Source organism: Indicator indicator, chromosome 12 (genome assembly GCF_027791375.1).
Source record: "Indicator indicator isolate 239-I01 chromosome 12, UM_Iind_1.1, whole genome shotgun sequence".
Lineage (NCBI taxonomy): Eukaryota > Metazoa > Chordata > Aves > Piciformes > Indicatoridae > Indicator > Indicator indicator.
Genome location: NC_072021.1, coordinates 11,359,788 through 11,382,943, shown reverse-complemented (window position 1 = coordinate 11,382,943; position 23,156 = coordinate 11,359,788). Strand labels below are relative to the sequence as shown.

General features: G+C 36.7%; 1 protein-coding gene across 3 annotated transcripts in view; it reads right to left on the bottom strand.

Annotated features, from left to right (window-relative positions):
- Positions 1-23,156, bottom strand: part of CSMD3 (CUB and Sushi multiple domains 3) — a 383,091-nt gene that overhangs the window by 238,619 nt on the left and 121,316 nt on the right. For all 3 annotated transcript variants that reach the window (XM_054385441.1, XM_054385442.1, XM_054385443.1), the window contains exon 5: positions 8,745-8,952. In XM_054385441.1, the coding sequence (XP_054241416.1) occupies positions 8,745-8,952 (208 nt within the window). The remainder of the gene's footprint in view (positions 1-8,744; positions 8,953-23,156) is intronic.

Genomic DNA, 23,156 nt, shown 5'->3' with positions numbered 1-23,156 from the left:
CATTGACTGCCTGTCATCTTAAATACCTCATTTGTGGATACAAGCCAAAAACTCAGGTCTCTGATTTAACAACTCTGTTAACCACTCCCTAGAAAGAATTAGACTCATGTTAAAGAAAAGCAAAGCTGAAACTAACCAAACATTTAGGACAGTGCTTGGTTTGGAAGATCCTGAACGATGAAGTTAACATATCACTCTTTGCATCAATCCAGTAAGAGCTTACCTTTAAAATCAGAAACTAACATAACCATTAAAATTCGGGTCAAGTACTAACAAGTTTTTGTATGACTAGGCCTATCAACACCCTTTATTTTTAATTCTGGTGATGAGAATAATGAGTCTTAATGGCAGTCATTATAGATCTGAATGATTATCGTACAACTGGCCTTTTTCCTCACTTTTTTCCTGGAAATGTTCCATCCATATTACATTAAATCATTTCAGCAAGGAGATGGTGATATATATTGTCAAACAGGCCAAAAAAAAAAAAAAAAAAGAAAAAAAAATCCTCTATCTCTTACAAAATACATTGTTGTCTAACCTAAGAATCAAAGATTTGAATTTTTTTAAGATATCAAATAAATGTTACATGCTAATAGGTATTTTCAGTTATCTTTGGATAACAAGGAAGATCAACAAGGTGGGTAATTGCCTGTATATTGTTCTTCTGTGAAAGTATTTCTAACAACAATTAAGTTAACATGAAAGCATTGTAAGAGCTGTGGATTTCCTAGAATTTTAGTTGCAGCATACATTTATGTAGTTTTAACATATAATACTGATATAACTGCATTACAGAAAGAATTCTCTCTGTGGCAGAAGCTGTAGAACTTATGTAAGAGGAATTTTTCATTTAATTGTATTTATGCAACTCAAGCTGTAGGTGGGTATCAGGGTTGCTTTTGTATCCAGTATGCTCAATTCATTAACCACCTGGGTGATTCAGGAATTGACCATCTAGTGAAATAACAGACTGGCTTGAGTAAACAGAGTAATTTGAAAGGTAATTATGATACCAAAATAGGCAAATTTTCCCAGTTGATTCTTCAATTAATGAAAAAAAAAATTAAAAAAAAATACATCAAGGAAAAAAAAATGAATTATATGCTTGCTGTATTTCCAAGCTAATGAAAAATAAAGAAGGAAGTTGAGTTAACCTTCTACATTGCCCTCTTTCAATGCCCAGTCCTAAGGCATAACACAACATGTCTTTCAGAGGAAAAAGTAAACAGAACTAATTCTGTCTTGGAGGAAAGGAAAAAAAAATCTCCCTACGGTCAGGTCCTTCAGAAAGCTACATATGCAGGGGAAGAAGGGGGTGGGGGGGTGGGGGGGGAAACAAAGTATCCAAAACAAAAGTGTCTAACATCAGCTAAGGTTCAAATGGTTAAAAAAGCACAAGTCAGTGAAAGAGGTAGTTCCTGAGGTCAGTTTGTGCAAAATTGTCTGTAGTAGGACTTGAAGTGAGTACCATGACACTGACAAGCTTGAAGCTAGAGAAAGCCTTGATTGCTGTTTCCAAACCTCAGACCTGCAGCCAACTGACTGACAAAAAGCCTTTTATTTTTAGAACAAGAAATTACTACTCTTCAAATTTAACCTAATGAGCTATTTAGAACAAACTAAGGTTTTAGGTAAAAACTCCACTGTAATCATTTGTTTATGATATAGACAACAAATGAAAACTTAAATAAGCCAATGCTTGGGGAAACGGGAGGAAAAGTTCTACATTATGTCACTTGTTCTATAAAGTACTTTAACAATCTATTGATTAATTTCATTCAGCTAGAGGGATAAAAATAATTCACCCTGTGACTCTTTGTCAAGTTCATTGTGATGCTTGGAAGATGAAAACTGTTTGCTTTAAAAATGTCATTGCTGAAATATACGAGAGCCCTGTCATGCCTTTGCAATGTTGAAAAAAGTTCAGTTTTCGAGTTACTGTCACATAAAGCAAGTCTATGAGAAACCATTGTACAATCATTAAGACCTGAATACAGGTCCAACTGATGATTAATGGAAGTTTGTAGTACTGTGGATATGAAATGCTGAGAAGTGCCAAGATTAAGAAATACTTCAATTTCAGAAATAGTTTGCATCATATAATGCCAGATATTCACATATCAAAGATTCATCTGTTGACTTGGCAGAATAATGAAGTATGATGAAAGGTAAAAGGAAACTTCCAAACACACATTGAAATGTTAGGTTATGATACAAGCAATGTGTTGTTTGTGACAGAAGTAATAAACATAATACTGATGGTCAGTGTTGTGTCCTGATTGCCTGGAAGACTACTAGAAGTTTCTGATTTTCATATAGATGTTAGGGACTTGGAAGGAGACATTAGATTATTCATAAATGTGATATAAATACCTCATATACAATATGGTCTCATACTTACAAGTCATTTTTTTTTCTGTGCAGATAGATCATAGAATCAATATAAAGACATTTAATAGATAGTCTAAAATTAAAAAAGCCACATAGTACTAGTAACTACTTCAATCTTCTGAATATCAATCCTTTCTCTCTAATGGTAAGGTCATCCTTTCAGTGTCTTGAGATCAGTACTTTGTTCTTTCCAAAAGAAAAAGGGAAACGGTTTACTGTGAGTTATAGAATCATAGAATGCCAGGGATTGGAAGGGACCTCCAGAGATGGAGTCCTACCCTCGTGCAAAGGAGGGCCACTTAGGGTTGGTCACACAGGAAAGTATCCATTCAGCAGTATCCTGAAGTCATAACATTCCCCTTCCAAAACACTGAATCATCTTTGGGCTGTTTGCTGTTGTCTTAGAACAGCCTGCTTTTATCTCATTGATTTTCAGTCCTTCTCAAACCCAGCTAACACAGAGGATTAAGGTGTTACACAGCAACTGCCTAGGGTTGTCAGACCGTGGTCTGACAGTCATCTCTTGACCAGTAGGCAATTCTCAGAGCTCAGACAAGCTAAAACTAGCTCAGGTCAAGACACCTCAGGAGAATCCCCAGACAGATCCCTGTCAGATCAATACAAAGCCTGTGGCTACTTCTCAGTAATAAGACAAAAGTCATTTTTACTGGAGTACCAGTATTGCTAGATTCACGTTAGAGAAACTTGGAGACATTGGAAATAGGAATGAAAGAGTACTTCTCCCTGCAGCTAAGTTTCATTTAACTTCTCTCCCTAATCTTTAGTACTTCATGCAACTGCAGTAGTTAAAATGAAAAGCACATATAGGTATGCAATCTTCAAACTGGTGAAAGACTCCAATTATATTTTCTGTACAACATAAAGGAAAATTGGCATGCAACTCTGGCTGGAGATAGTTTAAATTATAAGTCAAATTACTCCCACTCCGTAGCAAAATTAGGGACCCCATGGGTCTTGTTAGAAAAAGTACTTTTATAATCTGAAAGTTTTCCTGAGTATCTGCCACTCTAGTTACTCATAGCTAGGTATTAAATCCAAACTTAAAGGTATCTTAAAAGAGCTGTTGCTTAACATTAGAATAAAAATTTAAAATGCTGTCATGTTAGGCCTGAGTCAGATACTTTATTTCATCTTTTTAAAGGTGATAAGACACTGAAAGTCCTGAAATGCCTTTAAAGAACAATTCAATACAAAGAGGATAAAAATTATGCAGCTCTGTTCAACCTACAGGTGATATTTTCCAGTTCTCTCCTATTTTCTGCCTCTGAAAATGTATCAAGGTAGATACTGAAATCTGCCATAAGAGGCTACTTTTATTGCATAATTAAATATAATCACTGCCATGAAATCCATGCAGATTATTCACAGAACCATTCATCTCAGTTTCCATATTATTTTTTCTGTGAATTAATATCTTGCTCAGTTACATTTTGTGCAACTTTCTGCTATATCTCAAACAACTGGTCTCCTAGTTCTACAGAATTCATTACATAAAACATTTACATTTTAAAATTGCTTACATTTATCTGCAGAGACCTTTCCCACTTCTGCAATACCTATAAGCTAATAAATATCTTACTCAATAATTTTATAGAACTTTCATCTCAGAGGGCTCAAAAAATATCAAGAAACTGTACCGTTCTTTATTGCATTAAAAAAAAATCTAAAGCATAAAGAGACATTATGTTGATCACCACAAAAATCTAAGACAAAACTAGGGGGAAAAAACCACAAATAAAAGAAAAAATAAGCAAAGCTGTGCAAGAGCAGCCAGAAAAGTGAGAATGCAAAACAGTTCTGTACATACCAGGGGCACCGAAGGAGGAGGAGGAAGTGCTCCAGGCACCAGGGCAAAGATTCCCCTGTAGCTCATGGAGGTTAACAATGGAGAAGTACTCTACCTGCAGCCCATCAAGGGCCACATGTTAGAGCAAGTAGATGTGCCTGAAGGAGGCTGTGACCCTGTGGGAAACCTGCAATGGAGCAGGCTCCAGGCAGGACCTGTGGACTGTAGGGTGCAGCCCTTGCTGGAGCAGGTTTCCTGGCAGAAATCATGACCCCATGGAGGACCCATTCTGGATCAGTCTGTTCCTGAAGGACTGCACCCTATGGAAGGAACCCATGACAGAGTAGTTTGTGAAGAACTGAAGCCCACAGCAAGGACTCATGTAGGAGAAGTTCATGGATGAGTGTCTCCCACAGGTGGTGCCCCATGCTGCAGCAGGGGAAGAGTGTGAGGAGGACAGAGCAGCAAAGACAAGTGTTGAAATTACCACAATCCTCATTTTATGTCCACATATCGCTCAGGATGGGAGAGGTAGAGAAAATCAGGAATTAAGTTGAGCAGTTTTAAGATTTGGGTTTATTTTTCATCTTATTTTGACTTGATTGGCAGTAAATTAGTTTCACCAAGTCTGTTTTGCCTGTAATAGCAATTGGCAAGTGATCTCCCTGTCCTTATCTAAATCCAAGAGCCTTTCATTATATTTTATCTTCCTTGTCCAGCTGAGGAGGGAAAATGATAGAGCAGCTTTGTGGGCAGCTGTTGTCCAGCCGAGGCCAACCCACCACACTCACAGACTGACAATAAACTAATAGAAACAATATGGCCATCACAGCAGGTGACCAAATTGATTTTAGCTAATCACATTTCTTCTTCCTTTAATATAGCTAAATGATGCAGCATAAGACACTTAATCAAGTAGTATGTAGAAACACAAGTCTAGTTCTAGTCGCAATAGACAGGCAGTAATTGCTGCAGCTTTCCCTTGTCGACTTTTTTTTTTTACAACATAAGAAATTACTGAGAAACTAAAAGAAGTGTTATATCTTTAGAAATGCCTCACTCAAAAATTGATGTACAATCTTTCCTTAATGTATCAAGAAATGCAAAAAACCCCAAAGATCTGTAACCCGGCATGGGGAAAAAAGACAGGAATGAAAAAAGCATTAAAAATATTTTTTCCCTAGTTTTGCAAAAAGAGAAGATTGTTGATGGTTGTAGCACTTAGCATTTTTAAGTGAAGACTGTAGAAGTCTGGCTAATTTTGAAATTAGCACAGAAAAACATACAAAATACAGATTGCCATTTATAGGAGGGAGCACTAAATTATTCATTAGTTCTTTCTGGCACTAAACTCTGTATCTATGAAAAGTATATTGAATCTGTAAAAGTTACAGGAGTTGCTTTTCTCTTCCAAAACACTGACTTTATTACTGACCTCAGAGACTAGTTCTTAAAAATGTCTGAATTTCTCTCTTCTATTCTTTACAAGCAGCCTCTGGAGATGAGCCTTTCCCACAGCAGTTCAGTAGGGCGGCAGAGATCGGTGGACTGGGTCTTTTTTTTCCCAAAGCCAGGTTACACCTGGAGAGTGAAGCAAGCCCTATCACCAAGCTGGCCAGTCTCATGTGAGAGGTGGGCAAGGAATGAGCAGAGCTGCAGCCAGAGGGCTATTTAACCACCCCAGGAGCACAGGGATCTTTGACCTTTGTGCTCTGAGCAAGGTCAAGGTAAGGAGATGTGGTGAGCCATCTGAGCAGTTTTTGCAGAAGGTCATGTGGGCAGGACCAGCCATGGTTCCTACAAGGACAAAATCCGTTGTGAAAAGAAATGTGGCAACCCAGACAGAGGTCCCATGCAAACATGCAGCTATCCAGGTCACAGGCTGCAAGGAGCGCCACAGCCTTGTGCTGGAAACACGTGGCACAGCTCTGCTGCTTTTGCTGTGAAGAGATGGCCAATCTGCTCAGCCTCGTGGCAAAACTGTGCAAGAAGGTTGAAAGGTTGAGGAGTATCAGGGAGGCTGAACAGATCCTTCTCATAGGGAAGTTTGCTGTCTCCCTGGAGCTCGGGTTAGGGACATCACTAAGAAACTTCCCAGCCTAGTGCAGTCCTTGGACTGTTACCCATTACTGTTAGTCCAAGAGCATTCAAAAGAGACTTTAGGGCCTTGGGATGAGTGATGAAAGATTCTGGAGCACAGGTCATCTTTTCTTCTGATCTTCCAGTCACAGGCAGTGACACCAGAATGAACAATCCAGTGCAGTCCGTTAATACGTGGCTCCGTGGCTGGTGTCACTGCCATAAATTTGGGATCTTCAACTACATGGCCTACACAGCACCAGGCTTGTTGACATCAAACAGAAGACATCTTCCTCAAAATGGGAAGAAGATCTTCACTAAGGAGATTGAGGGGCTGATTGACAGGGCTTTAAACCAGGTGTGAAAATTTAGCACTTCATGAAGAATTCCATGCCTTGTCTCCTGGATAACCCTAGACTATCTACTTGATGTATATTGTAGATCTTTGCTTTACTTAGAACAAAACAGTAGTTACACAGCAGTTGTGCTGAAGAAAAGTTCTGATTTGTTTTTAATAAATGTAACAGTCACATAAAGCAACAAAATACCTAAGAAATTATTTTATAATACTTACTACTTAGTATCCAGATTGACCAATGTGTTTTAAGTAATACCACACTCTATGTACTATATCTTTTCCAGAATGAGAGATCAAAAAACAATGGTTTCAGTTTTAGAACTATACATGTGACTAGAAACTAACCTATTTTGAATTACACCTCAAGCTGTAGTCCAAGCGGCTTTAAAGTATTACCACTGTAAATCTAATGAACAAATTGACGTTAATTAAGCTTTCCAAATCATTTTTTTCCCTAACATGGGGGGAATACTTTTGCATAACTGAACACATCAGTCTAATTTAAGGAATATAAATGACAAATTAAAAAAATAAAAAACATGCTCTCAATCTGTCCTGCACATGAGCAATTATTAAATTAGCGTTCTAAGATTTTACGTTTTGTAAACTGATGAGAATGTCCGTGTAGAAAACTGTATTACTAAAAAAAATGTGAATTTAAATAGAACTAATGACTTCTGCAGAAAAAAAAAAATAAATGAATCATTGTTTTAAGCCCATGACTAAATACATAAAATACATTCAAGTGGAATAGAATGCGCATTTAACTATTCAAGAGATTCATCTCTCCTCTGTGTCATTGGTATTACCACACTAACAATTGTTATAAATTGTTTAAAAATTATTTTAACTGACAGCTAGTTCAAAAGATCTCAGTTTAACAGCTTGAAAAACTCAACAGCAATTAAGTAATGTTCTAATACAGGTAATTAACTATGTAGGTGGTAGTACAAATTAACTGAAGTGATGAAATGCTTTTTATAAAGTTGAGACTTATTAGATAGGCTTTTACTATACCCATAAGTAGTAAGGAGTATTACGTAGAAACTGGAACTGATGTTTCCAAAAAATACAGTTTTCTGATTTGGGATATTTTCTCATTATAAAATTTAAAATAATTTCATTTATTTAGCCTATGTTATGTTTGATTTTTGTATTGATATCAAGAAAACGAGACTGGCTTTAATGTGCTAACCAGTCACCTGTGGTATCACCTGTTGTTCACAATCCTTTTGTCTGTTATGCAGAACCCTAATAATGCTTTATGAACCAGTTCAGAGCTTAAAATTTTACTGAGGAGCATCACAGTTATTTATGGTTTTACCAAGAAGAGCCTGATTCCATCCTCTTGGTCTTCACCCTTTACATATTTATAAACATTAATGAGGTCACCCCTTCATCTCCTCCTCTCCAAAGAGTCCCAGCTCCCTCAGTCTCTCCTCAAAAGGCAGATGTTCCACTCCCTTAATCATTTTTGTGGCTCTTTCAAGCAGTTCCCTGTCCTCCTTGAACTGAGGGGCCCAGAACTGGGCACTCAGTTAAGGATGCTACATTTCACAGATTAAGATGGAAATTTCCAGGTAAGTGTAACAGTAGCCATACTCCCAGCACAGGATATAGTGAGACCTCTGCATAGAAATTCTTTTAGAAAGAATCTGTGACCAACAGCTGTGATTAACACTACTTCCTCAAGCTCTCTGCTGAGAGAACTCCATGCCATTGACTTTCTGACATTATGAAGCTCCCTGAAGGCTCCAGCAATCCTTACTAGCACAGCAGTCCATTCCATTCTGTTTCTAAATATTCACATTTGTGATACAATAATGGTGAAAATAGTTAGACCTACAGACAAAAAGGTGAATGAGCCTCCGACTTTCATCTCCATGTTACACCCTTGCAATATATTTGGAAATTATTTTACAGCTGCAATTAGAATATCAACATTTAGACCACAGAAAAGAAACATTACGGCTTGGGTTGGTTTTTGGGGTTGTTTTCAGCAAGACTATCTATTGACAAAATGAAAAGCAACAAAAGTTATGCTTCCACAGATATTTTTCTTTTTAAAATTATTTTACCATATTCAAATTGTAATAGTTGACTTACCATATTGTAGGTGGTTCAGAACCTTCTACTTCTAAATAATCATATTTTTCTTCCATTTGGAAATCTGTAAATATGAGTGAGATAGTATCCCCTGGCTCTGCTACAATTGTCCACGTGCAGTCCGCATTATTGTGATATTCATTAGGAAAGTTGGGGCTCGAGATGATGCCGCTAGATCCTCTCATAGTACCTCCACATGCATCCTCAGCTGTTAAAACAGAAATTATAAACATCATTAAAATCACCTCTTGGAAATGTATACTTTCTTGCTGAGAATAGATATCTAACATGTTAGACTTGGAATTTGCTGCAAAGTGAAGATATTAACAACTGTTTCAGATTTCAGTTATCTAGAAATTATAACACTAAAGCCAGCACATATTTTTACAACCTACTATTTATGATTTTGATAATTATTATTTCCTTCACTTGCAAAAATTTCGTTATTTCCTTTTCTCCCTTTAACCAAAAATATTTTCCTAAAGCAAGTTAAGAAACAAAGCATGAACATCCTACTCTTCTTATGCTAATTGTATTATCATATTTTATTTTAGTGATCATCTAGAAATGTTTAAGTTTGTCCTCCAATCATCTTTTTCCAATTTTCAAACAGCTGATCAGTTGTCAGATCAAAGCCATTCATGGATGGTTTCCCAAAAGTCAGCTGTAAGACACTTTCAAAATTAAGATGCTTACCTCGGAGTCATTTTAATTGGGGTAAGTTTTAAGAGCCAAGTGTTTGAAATGCAACCATAGTTATATATGATGTATAAATAAATACATAAAATTTCATGATATGTAAACAACAGTAAAGCTATTTAGTGATCACAACTAATAAATAACAAGCTATAAATCCCTAAAATTGATTAAGCATGTGCACAGGTGACCCAAAAAGAATAATACAGAGAGCACAGCTGTTGCAAGAAACCTGACTTTTATCTTAATACAAAGAAGACTAAAGGTTGGCCTTTGAGTGGATTAACTGGTGGTAGGAATGTTTCTCCCTGAGCTCAGTAAGAATGTAAATGTCTCCCTGGGTTAGATGGGAGAACATGGGGAACTGAATATTTAGCTCAGTACAGCATATGAGTATAAAAAGTAGAAAACTAATAAAAGAACTTCAAAGAAAGCAAGGGACTTGAGCTGTCTTTAACTCATGTATTCCTTCTAGCAACTGGAGATGCCCAATGTTGTGATGGTGAGCATATTATTGACAACTATATATTGCAATTTCTCTGTTTTGCTAAGTGTATTCTACGTTTGTGTTGCTATTGCTCCTCTAAATTAGAAGTCCAGTGCCACATCAACTATCCTTAAAGAAGTAAATCCGATATTAAGCTTTACATCCTGCACATGTGGGATATCTGAAAGAATTTGATCAGAGAGCATTTGACACAATAATCGTTTTTTCTAATATTTAATGGTGTGCTGAATAAACTAGGTAAATATTGGAGATTTACAATGTCAGTTCTAATACCAAAGAAACTAATTCTATGATAAAACAATTCTCAAATAGTGATTCACAGATTTCATTCAGTAAGGTAAGAAAACATGACTGATGTTGTGTATCTTCTATCTTCACGGTGCATGTATTCTTAATAACTCAAAATTGGTTTTGAGGCTCTCATGTCACATTTTTTTTCCTTTTGTGAGCTAAAAAAAAATGATTGTGAATGCAGAGCTACAACTTTCAGAAACCATAGGATCATAGAATTTTGTTTATGCTGCAAAAGACCTTCAAAATCATCAAGACCTAACACTACAAAGCCCACTGCTAAACCATGTCTCTAAGCACCACATCTACACATCTTTTAAATCCCCCCAGGGATGATGAATCAACTAATTTCCCAGGCAACTTTTCATACAACACATAAAGAAATACTGTGTTACTAGATGGGAATAATGTATCTCATTACTTATTCAGTTTATTATCTAAATGTTTGAAGCACACTTGAAAAGTAAGTCTCTTTTCTGCTTTATTTGAGTGCTAACATGAATAAAATTTGCCCTAGAGCCTGAAAAAAGTCAACACTGCTGTAAAATTAATGACAAGAATAAAGAAAAAAAAATAAAGGAGTATAGCATCACAGAACAATAGCTTCTAAGAATTCTGGCACACATAATGACTCACTTCTAATGGAAAGAAAAATTGTAATGATTGTAAGAAACTTCTTAATTACAGCAGTTTAAGAGTTCAAAATACCAGGTTTTGTCTCTTAAAAATTCCACTAAGTTATTATATGTCGAGATAGAAAAACTAAAGTAAAAACATACCTTGGATTTAAACTTACTAATCAGCCACTGCATTTAACAACCACTAAATGAAACAAAACTCTCAAGTTTCATACTTTCAAGTCCTTTGCTGAGAAAGAAATTAAAAAAAAAAAAGTAATACTTTGGTTTTCATGCATTAAGGACAATCAGGAGAATACTTTTTAATTGTTAGTTCACAGACGTAAAATGTTCCTTAAAACAATAAGTAATGGACTGATTGGATGATTTTGAATGATCTGTATATTGACCTTAAAAACTTATTGAAATATGTTTTATCAAGTACTGATTTGAGAAAATTTTTATAGGCATAATTTCATAACTGAAGCTTATGCAAAGTGGAGAGACAAATAGTATATGAAATGTAGCAAGTTTTGAGCTGAAAACTAGAAGTAACTTACAAGACTAACAACTTTGGAATAGCTTTCTCTCAGATTCAAAAATACTGAAAAATATTATACTACAGAACTCATAGTTCTTTTTACAAATGAGTTGTAGAGAAACCTATCCTTGCACTAAGAAGACCCTTTTCACTAAATATGTTGCTATGCTCACCAATATTTAAAATATATAGAGTGACTGTATTCAAAACCAGAACTTGTGTCCATGTACATGGCTGCTATTTCTGAGCCACATAGGTTCAGAGATTTTTGCCAAAATGTGATTTTGCTACCATCAGCAAAATGGCCCAGACAAATCATTATGTATTTTGTCTTGATTCTTGTAGCAAAATTGTTAAAATAAAATTAATACTAGCTATATTTAACTGCTGCAAATATAACTAAGAGCATATCAGACATAATCTGAGCCTCTGTAATGCAAGCATTAGTCCAATAAATAACAGAATTACTGCGCTGTGTTCTTATATTCCTCCACTTACAATGTCATTCACTTGTGATTTATTTGATTACAGTCTTGCAGTCATATCCTCATAAGTAAAAGCTTACATCCAGGAGGAGGCAAACAAACATTAATTCCCCTGAAAATGTTTGGCATCTGAAGTTGTGAAGCCACTTGAAAAAAAGAATTGATACTCAAGGAAACTGACAAACACTGAAGTTGACTGCAGCAGTTCTACCACTGACTTCATAGTGCGTAAGACTCTGACAAATAAAAGAAAATGTAATCATTACTTCTATGCAATCCACTTTTAATACCTTTGCCTCTATCACATTGAAATAGCATAATTGCTTAGATGTCATCAATGAAACATTGCAAACAAAAGAAAACTGGTAAGAACATTTATAACAGTGGCCCATCTTCATCAATGCACAACAAATCCAATAAAAATATGTGAACAAGGAAGAAAGAGAGGAAAAATAATCTTTGCAGTGATTTCTGTTCAAAGCACTGAGAAACTCATTGTATTTCCACAACTTTCTTAATTACCTCTGCCAAACTATTGAAGGAGGATACTCAAAGATACTTAAGTGCCTAACACTATGCTGATTTTAAGCAAAATGTAATACCTAAACAGCAGTTAAGCACCTAAATGCCTTGAAAGAACTGTGTAGCCCTTCCTGCTCTTTTGTTTTCCAGTTAGCAAATACAGGGAAAAGAAACATTCACAGGCATGGTGAGAAGACACCACTTCAGTAGAGACTGCACAGACATTATGCAATTACAATTGTAGAGCTAACACTGATGACATGTAAACAACAACAACAACAAAATCTACCTTTAAAATCCATACCTCACATTTTCAATATGTTTTGCAAGTACTGTGAAAATTTATCTAAGCCACAAAGTTACAATAGTGATATGAAGGCAGAAGTGCAAAAACTACACTTATTGCCAAGATGTGATTTTTCCAGACATAGTTCTCTGATCTTAATCATATGCTGGAAGGGGAAGATTTTTCAAAGAGATATGCAAGTGGAGACCTAGAAAAGCTCTTCAAGGTATTATGAATTCAAATGAAGATCTATGTTTGAATATGCATAAGAGCTCTTATGCAGAGGGAGTATGACTGATATTATGATGTGAGTGATGATTATGAGAGTATAAAGGTTTTGAGGGTTGGGGATATGCATGCTGATTTTTTTTTTTTTTTTTTGGTTTGGTCAGTTTTGGGGTGTTTTGTTTTGTTGTTGTTTTGGTTTGTTTTATTTTTTCAGTCACAAATGTCCATAAATGCATTTAAAAAAATCATTTAATAACATTTTATTTTTTTTTCCTAACCATTTTCCTGGCCTGCTGTTCACTGTTCATTTTCCATAATAAATTTTCTAAATGTATTTGTCTGGTTAATCTTGTTTCATTTTAATGTTGTTATTGTTGTACGCTTCAGCATTCACAATAACATTACATAAATATTGAACTATAATTGTCAAGAAGACAAGTGATCAAAGACAGGCAACATTATCAGTGATTTACAGACGATGCAAATTCATGGATTTCAATGGGAATTCCATGAGATCACATGGGAGATCGAGCTTTAATCTGGAGCACAATGTACTGCATCATGTTATCTGCCTAGATATTTAGAGTGTGCTGAACAGTTAATCTGTGGTACATAACTTATCACAGAACAGTAAACATGTTATCTAGTCTTGAAAATAATGGAAGGCAAAAGGTGTATAGTAGCTTTTCCAAGTTCAAACACTGATCTTTTTAATAGTCAATAAGGTTTCTGAGTAAACTGAGCCACTTCGGAAGAAATCCATTAAGAAAAGCTGAGAGGACCTGCAGTAATACCTGTACCTTATCTACACTCTGTGAAATTCATGGCATACTCTTTACAGGGTAGTTCAGCTACAACCATGGACATACTGTTGCCTGTTCTGTCAAATTTTAGACAGTCTTATTTCAGAAAATTAGCTAAGCAATCTATCAGACTCAGCACTCTATCACCCCTTTTAAAAGCATTTTACAGTCATTAATTATTGCTCTTACATATACACTTTAATAACTACCTTTCAACTAAAGATTATAATAGATCTTCACATTAGAAAGCAATCCATTCTTTGGGAAATTCTAGTGCTGTTCAAAAGAATTTAATATAGACAAATATATAACATTAGCTACTGATTAATTTAGAGTGTGGTGAAAAACTAATTTACCTGGTTCTGCATAGCAAGCACACACATACACTTGTGTCTATAGAAACTCTAACCTTCCAAGTAAACACAAGGAAAAACTTTTTCACCATGGGTGGCAGAACACTGGAACAGGCTGCCCAGAAAGGTTGTGGAGTCTCCTTCTCTAGGGATATTCAAAACCCACCAGGATGTGTTCCTGTGTGACCTACTCTGGGTGAGCCTGCTCTGGCAGAGGGGTTGGATAAGATCTTTCAAGATCCTTTCCAACCCCTATTATTCTGTGATTCTACAGAATTTTGAGTCTCCTCTGATGCCTTAACTAATGACATCTAACTCTTCAGATTTTTGTGGGCAACTGAAGAAAATGAGGACTTTGAAAAATGTTATTTTTCTAAGACAACATATTTATCATATATCAAAAATAAATTAACCACCGCCATACATCAAGTAATTATGTGAAAAGTGAAGTATAATTCTAAGCATTTTCATATGTTTATAAATGAAAGGTATTCCTTTTTCCATGCTTCTGAAACAGTTAAGAGTTATTTGATGCAAAAAAATAGAAAGGAAATTATGTATGCAGATAATACTTTTAAATATTTTCCAAAATCAGAATACTTCAGTTGTGATTGTGATTCTGAAAGAAAAGGGGGAGGGGGGGGGGGGGGGGGGATGGGAAGTTTTGTTTTAAAATTCTAACAGTGTTTCCTAAATAAGATTTTTAATCAATTATTTTCATCTTCAAAGTAAAAGGTAAAGAAAACAAGTTTATCCCCTCCAGGCTGTAACCTGTGATGTGAAAGGAAACATCACTGTCTATTAAAAAGGCAGCACGCTATCTTAGCTATAACTTAATTTATATAAATATTTCTTAATCTGAAGGTAGATCCTTTCCCAAGGACATTGTGTCTGTTTTTTTATGTCTGAAAAATTGTCAGAGTTTAAGCCTAAACAATATTTTTTTTTTAAATTTAAATAATCTAGTCTAGATATCAGCCCTATTGCTCATTGTTTAGAAGAGGTTATTACATTTTTCAGTAGGTACCTTTAATTCTAGTTTCAAGATATATCTATAACAATTATATAGAATTATTTACTGACAATTATTTTTTTATGAAGCTCAGAATTATCTTGACTTGACTGTTATTATTGTACAAGCATTTTATGCTTAGAATTTTCCCCTTTGTACGTATGTATTTTTCTATACTCTGATATTTTTTTTACAGAGTACGGTATTGAGAAGCAGCTTCATAACACTTTTGGAACTTAATTTTCCACAAGTCTGAATTTGCTGGTTATCCATCAGCAACTTTCACAAATTTCCAATGTCACACTTGGCCAGTGTTTAATGCAATGCTCTTATATGTACTCAAGCTTTGCAATTTCCTGCACATCCTATACACTGCTTTCATTAAAAAACAAACAAGCAAGCAAACAAAAAGTCCAAGCAAACAAAAAATCCAAGCAAACAAAAATAGCCCAAACCAAACAACTCCAAAAACAGAAACAAAACAAACAAAACCACAAACACACAGACTTCTAAACAAATAAAGAAAACCCACACACACAGTTTATAATGTGTTTCCGTTTCATTGTCTGCAGCGGAAATCCCCTTAAACCAGAAAGTTCCATTTTAAAAGTCTGTAGTATGATAATCTGATCATGCAATTTGCAAATAAATACAGTAATATATTACAAGATCACAAATTTATCTTTCAGAAGCTCCATAAGGAATGGTATCTTCTAGTGGAGTTCCCTTTGCTCCCTCTGTGAACAGGCACTTAAGATGTGTCTCTGATCACCTCACTTCCTCAGAAAGCAGTCAATAAAATCCCTGTTCCATGTGTGCCTCTCCGTCATCCCATGCTAAACCTGGAAGTTTTGGCTACGAAGCCTGATAAAACTAGTTTAAAACCTCCTCACTTGGGTTAGCAAGACTCCTGGCAGTGGTGCTTTCACCACACTAGTTATCCAACTAGTTTTTAGTCTCAATAATATAAATATAACACCCAGAGTCAGAGAATAAATTAATAGACCTCTGAAGTGTAGAGAACACCACATGCAGTATAATGCATATCACATTTATTTTAATTTCATATTCTGATAACACTCTAAAACATTGAAAAATATCCTTATAGATAGGTATAGCATTTCTGAGAAATATTTGTATGTTGGCTTTTTCTACAGACCTGCAATGATCAAAAATGTCAGCCTTTCCTCATAATTTATCTGTAGAATAACCTTCCTGCTTTCAGAATTTAAATTAAATGATTGCAGAGCATCCATCAGCTGAAAATCTATAAAGATAGGTTTGCAGACGATTTGTCGTTAATGACTTAAAATTAATCCAGCTTTTGAGGGGAGGGACATAAAACATTTCTTGAGGACATATGGAAGTCTTTTTCTGTGGCTCTATGTTTCAATTTGTAAAATTCACAGATTTAAAATTCAAAATAAACCCAAGAATAATTATAAATTGACATGACTGACATCCTCAAATCCTTCTCTTTGCACTTCTATGCTCAGTATAGCTGCAAATTTTGTACAGATTTGACAGCCAGCAAAAAAAAAAAAAAAAAATCAAATAACAGCATCTGTAGTTAAAATGGTGAGGAAGCTTAAAAGGTGCTCTAGCAGCAGTTAAATGGAATAAATTGCCTCCTAACCTGCCTTTTTTTTTTTTTTTTTTTTTTGAGATAGAACCACAAAAATTATCTGCAATGGAGAAGGTACTACCAATGTCCACCTGGAGCCCTATATTGGGCAAAATTGGCAGGAGAGCTTCAGGGCTGACCTGTGTGAAAGGAGATGGTGAACTGCCTCAGGCTAGTCACACCTGGGAGTCACAGAGGAGCCACGAAAGTTGTCAGGAGGCAAGCCCAAAGGGGAACACAGGAAGAAATATACAGGTCTCTTGAGGAGACTGAAATTACACCAGCAATAAGTTCTTGGCTGTAGTTATATACAAAGTATGCTTCCTCTTCATAATGATTTCAGTTGTAACAATGTGTCCTCAAAGAAATATTTATACATACAAGAGAATGCTGTCAAGTATGTTTATTATACTTGCAAGAAAACTTATTTATATTAGATCTCATTCATAAGAATTTCTGGGGAATCAAATTCAGAAAGAAAAATGTGTTTAAATCTACAGTAAGGAAAATATAGTTGATAACTTTTCAGTAAATTTGATTTATTTGGGGAGAATATCCAATCTCTGACTAACCTAAAAAGAGGTTGTGGGGAAAAAATGGAGTCAGACTTTTTTCCAGGGTGCACAGCAAAAAGACTAGAGGCAATGGTCAGAAATTGTAAATTAGCATATTCCATTCAGATATCAGGAGTAAAATAAACTGCTGCTTGAGATTGTTATGGTTTAATCCCAACTAGCACTACACATCCTGCAGCCACTCACTCCTCCCTGCCAAAGTCAATGGGGAAGGAAATTGGGGAAAAAAAAAAAAAGGAAAAAAAAGTTAGATTCCTGGGTTGAGACAAGGACAGTTTAATAATTGAGTGGGTGATTTTGATATCTGATTGCCTAGAGAGGCTGTGGAACTTCCATCCTTGAAGATTTTCAAAAGTGAGCTGAACTATACCCTAAAGCAAATATATCTGCATTCAAAGCCAGATTTGAGAAGTGTGTTCTATCTGATAACCTCCTCAGGTCTCAAAATAAGTTCTCATGTAATTTCTATGATAGCTTAGAGACAGGAAAGAACAACACACAAACAAAATGAAAAATAATTTTAAAAAAAGAGGAATATGTGTTGACTGAATTAACTTAATACCTTTTAATATTTAACTGCATATAATCTGGGAGAATACCAGAGCAAGATGGGGTGGGTAGGAGGGGAATATGTCCCTTTGTGTTCCTTTCATCTCTCTTGGCCTGATATTTGAAGTTTTACTTTTTCCTCAGAACAAGATACTCAGCATTAAGTTTTACACCATCTGATAGAGAAAAAGCATCTTCAATCATTTTTATCTTTACTATAAAAACTGTGAAATGAGACCACTTGAAACTCTTTTTATGTAAACCTCCATGGAATTAACTCTTAACAAATTCTCTACATGCAGTATCCAAGCATGCGACTTGAAATAATTTATGAACTGAACTGAACTAATAAATGAACTGAAGAAAAATACAAATGTTCATCAAAATACTTTCTTTTTAATGTACTAATGCTTAGAAAACAGCTAAACAACACCATGTGTCCTTCCTGTGCACCATGCAAAGCAGGAAGCACAATTTCTGCAACACATTTGTGACCTCTTTACTTCTGCAGTGTTGCATATCTACATGAATCTGTCTTTTATCCCACCAGTAAATGCCTAAGGATAATGAAATGTTTTCAAGATTTCAAAGTCAAAATTTCTCAGTTGCTTAATTATGCACAGACCTTAAAATTCAGCACTCCTGAATATGATCTGTGACTACAGCGTCACCAGAAGAAACAGGACTTAACCTTCTCTGAAGACATTTTCTCAGCCAATTTACAATATCCGCTTTGGCAGCTCTGTTATCTTCTTTGCCAAAATTTATCAAACTTGAATTAAGTCTGGTTGCATTTGGAAAGTTCACAGATACGTTCAAATTTGAAAAAAACCCTAAAGTTGGAACTTGAAGGGAAAGATTTTTACACCACAGAAGCATTTAGAAATAAGCATTTCGGTGTTCTGCTTGAAGGATGTACAAAGAAGTTTTATGAGTAGAACTTTGTCCTAGTTTGAGCTAGGACAGAACTAATTCTGTTTGATGATCTTACTTTCCAGCTCAGTCTCTTCTAAGTACCTGCACTTTCTGAAATTAACAGAATGTGTTTGCAGACAGTGTCTGCTTCTAGTAGTGGTAATTCTCGATGTTTCTAGTTAGTGCCAACGTTTGGTATGCAGATGACACCAAGTTGGGAGCAGGTGTTGATCTGTTAGAAGGTAGAAGGGCTCTGCAGAGGGACCTTGACAGGCTGGACAGATGGGCAGAGTCCAACATGATGGCATTCAACAAGTCCAAGTGCCGGGTGCTCCACTTTGGCCACAACAACCCCATGCAGAGCTACAGGCTGGGGTCAGAGTGGCTGGAGAGCAGCCAGGCAGAAAGGGACCTGGGGGTACTGGTTAACAGGCGCCTGAACATGAGCCAGCAGTGTGCCCAGGTGGCCAAGAGAGCCAATGGCATCCTGGCCTGCATCAGGAATAGTGTGGCCAGCAGGAGCAGGGAGGTCATTGTACCCCTGTACACAGCACTGGTTAGGCCACACCTTGAGTACTGTGTCCAGTTCTGGGCCCCTCAGTTTAGGAAAGATGTTGAATTGCTGGAGCATGTCCAGAGAAGGGCAACGAGGCTGGGGGGAGGCCTTGAGCACAAGCCCTGTGAGGAGAGGCTGAGGGAGCTGGGACTGTTTAGCCTGGAGAAGAGGAGGCTCAGGGGAGACCTCATTGCTGTCTACAACTACCTGAAGGGAGGTTGTAGCCAGGAGGGGTTTGGTCTCTTCTCCCAGGCAACCAGCAGCAGAACAAGAGGACACAGTCTCAAGCTGTGCCAGGGGAGGTTTAGGCTGGAGGTGAGGAGAAAGTTCTTCACAGAGAGAGTGGTTGGCCATTGGAATGGGCTGCCCAGGGAGGTGGTGGAGTCACCATCCCTGGAGGTGTTCAAGAGGGGATTGGACGTGGCACTTGGTGCCATGGTTTAGATAGTCATGAGGTTTAGGGTGACAGGTTGGACTTGATGATCTTTGAGGTCTCTTCCAGCCTTCTTGATTCTATGATTCTATGATTCTGTAATAGTCCAAATCACCTAATGAACATAGAGTAGCCTCATTGATTTTGCTGCTGTCATTATTTTTTTAGTACCACAAGAAATCCAGACTCCATGAGAGTGAGCATTGGAAGCTTGTGAATTCCAACACCAGGAGGACAACTTTAGTCCTTCCCACAGTCGTGCAGCTACAGGTCAGTGGCCTAGTAGGAGATAAGGGGCTGGGAACTGTGTCCAGCAAAGTAGTTGAGCCAGCTGAGCCTGAGCTCTGAAACAGAACCAGGAAGAAGTGGCAAATGGCAGTACTGGGAGACTCCTCATTGCAGGGCATGGTGGCCTCCACCTGCTGACCTATTGTCTAGGGAGGTTTGGTGCTTGTCAGGGGCTCAGAGCCCAGGCACTACTGAGGTTTCTCCAGCCTGCAGACACCTGTTGCTCTTCCATGTGGGCACTAATACTGAAAGGGGAGATCTGGAAAACGTTAAGCACAGATATACAGCTCTGGGGTAGAAGTTAAGGGCTGATTGGGAATTCACATGATTTCTTCTTTTTTTTTTTTTTTTTTCTTTCTTTTTTTTTTTTTCTTTTCTTCTCTCAGTACTGCCAGTAAGGGAAAGGTGTATCAGAGGGAGTGAACAGATCCTGAAGTGTCTGCAGTTCTGTGCTGAAGCCAAGCCATTGCTCATGAGCACCAGCACTGAGACTGGCTGGAAGGAGCATTGCCTTCCCTGGGCTTAACTGACATCTTCTCTGAAGTGATGATCGCTGTGCATGTCAGTGTGAGTAAGATAAAAGCTTTACCTTGACATATCTATCACTCTGTTGTTCTGCTTAAAAGACTGAGCTCTGGCAAGTTATATTTCTTATTATTTTTCCCCCAATGACAAATTGCACAGTGAATACACACACATGACCTTTTAGGTCTGTGCATTTTTGTCCTTTTATCATAATTATAAATAGTTATGCCCAACACTCCTTTAGAGCCACTGAGGCCTAAATATACATCCCTCTTATTTCACACATTTTGCCAGGAGTGTCAGCCACCCCTCCCTGTTCTGTGTCACCAGCTGAGGGTACACCCTATGCCTTCATCCAGATTGTTGGTGACTATATTGAAGAGGACCAGACCCCATAGTGACCCATGTGGAACATCACTTGTTACTGACTTCCAACTAGACTCTGTGCAGCTGACCACAACCCTCTGAGCTCTTCCTTCAGCCAGTTTTCAATCCACCTCACTGCCCATTCCTCTAACCCACAATTCTCAACTTGCCTGTGCTGTGGGTGATGGTGTTGAAAGCCTTGCTGAAGTCAAGTAGAGTCATGAGGTGTTTTTACATACTCTCTCCCCTCTCTAGCTGAGGACAGGGAGTGAAAGAGCAACTTGCAATGGGCACTTGATGTCCAGCCATGGTCAAGCTACCACAATGGGAAAGACATAAGCACACTAGATTGAGTCAAACAGAGGTCTGACAAGGTGGTTTTGGGTCTGGAGCATATGACATGAGGAGAAGCTGAAAGAACTGTGTCTGTTCAAGATGGATATGTGAAGATTTGGGGGAGATCTTACTGTTCTCTTCAACCATCTAACAGGAAAATACAGAGAAAATGGAGTCAGTTTCTTCTAAAAAGGTACACAGTGAAAAGACAAGAGAGAATGAACTCAAGCTGGAATGTGGGAAATTATGATTCCATGTAAGGAAAAAGAAAAAAAAAAAAACATTTTTTGATGAGTGAGGACAGACACTGTAGCAATATGGAGTCTAGATCCTTGGAGATATTCAAAACTCATCTAGACATGGCCCTGAGTAACTTCTTGTAGTTGACCTTGCTTTAAGCAGAAGGTTGAGTTGGACTAGAGGCCTCCAGAGGCCCCTTCCAACTTATGTGATGTCATAATTCTACAGATTATTTTAACAATGAACGTTGTCCAGACCATCAGTGCTGTTTGTCTTAAATATAGTTTAGACAACTAATTCACAGGTAGACTTTTATACAAAAGATGGCTGAAGGAATCTCGGTCTTCAGTCATTTAACAGCCTTCTTAGCTTCTAAAGATTTTGAGAACTATCATAAAATGAATAAAAAACGTTAAGAGGTGGCTTACAAATTAGTCACAAAATATGAAAATGAATTCTCATGAGAAGAAAGGTACATCTGAGAAATAACTGCTTTGAAAAAGCAGATTTCCTTAAACTCTTATTTTCCATAAATTCTGATATGATGCTTATCTCACTAGGTTGATCCAGCTTCATTTCCATTACAAGGGTATTTACTGCTATCCTGTTGGAATTAATCTTTCATTAAAATGTTTTCTCAGCCAATTATTCTCAGCAATATATTTTTTGAGAGTATGCTTTCTCTGCAGCTGCCATCAAACATCTCTGTTTCATACATACAGTTAGGAGCCCCGCAAAAAATATGTAAATGCAAACATTTCTGACTGTTAATACAACATAAGAACTATGGAAATTCACAAATGGAGTAAGTAAGTTGCTGTAAGTCAAATGGAAGTTGACTTCTATTCCTTTTTTTTTTTTTCAAGCCAATAGAAAAAGTAAATACAACAGAAAAATAGCAGTCTTGGTAATTTTCCCTCCTTCACCCTTGGTAAACAAATTTCCATATTCTCTCCTGATGTAAACCTGCCTAAAATTAGGACAGCAGCAGAAGGACAGAACATTTGGTCCACAGAATTTCAGAGCTTATTATAGAAAGCAATATATTCTATTTAATGAGAGGATGAAATTATTCTATTTACTGCATCATTTGAAATGAAATGCCTATGCACAATACAAACTAGCTAGAAAAACTGGAAAAAGACAGGACTTCTTGGAGGCTTTAATAGGGTTGTTGTTTCCATGGAAACCCTGTCAATGGGCTGAATAGAATCCTCTAAGGAACTGAGGATCAAATAATGCAAAACTTCCTAATTGTCTAACAACAACTTGGTTTAGGTGTTTAAGTACAACTCTTCACTTAATACCAAGCTTATATTGCCATAGGAGTATATAGGATACATTTCATAAAGGAAAACAATATAACATTAAATTACCCTACACAGAAGGAGAAAGTAATGCTTTAGGGTTGACTCACACCAATTCTACAGTTGCACAAAGTTTGAATATATAAATTTATATTAAAAATTAAAATAAAGTAGATAAATAAGACATTAAATTATATAGATAGAAACAAACAAACAAACAAAAAAGTAATACACTACACAATGGGCCTGTAAAACACCTCCTAAATCTATTTAAACTGAATTGAACTCAGCCATCTAACACATTTGGTATCGAGATAAGCTACAACAACAACACAGTATTTCTTTTTATACAGAAG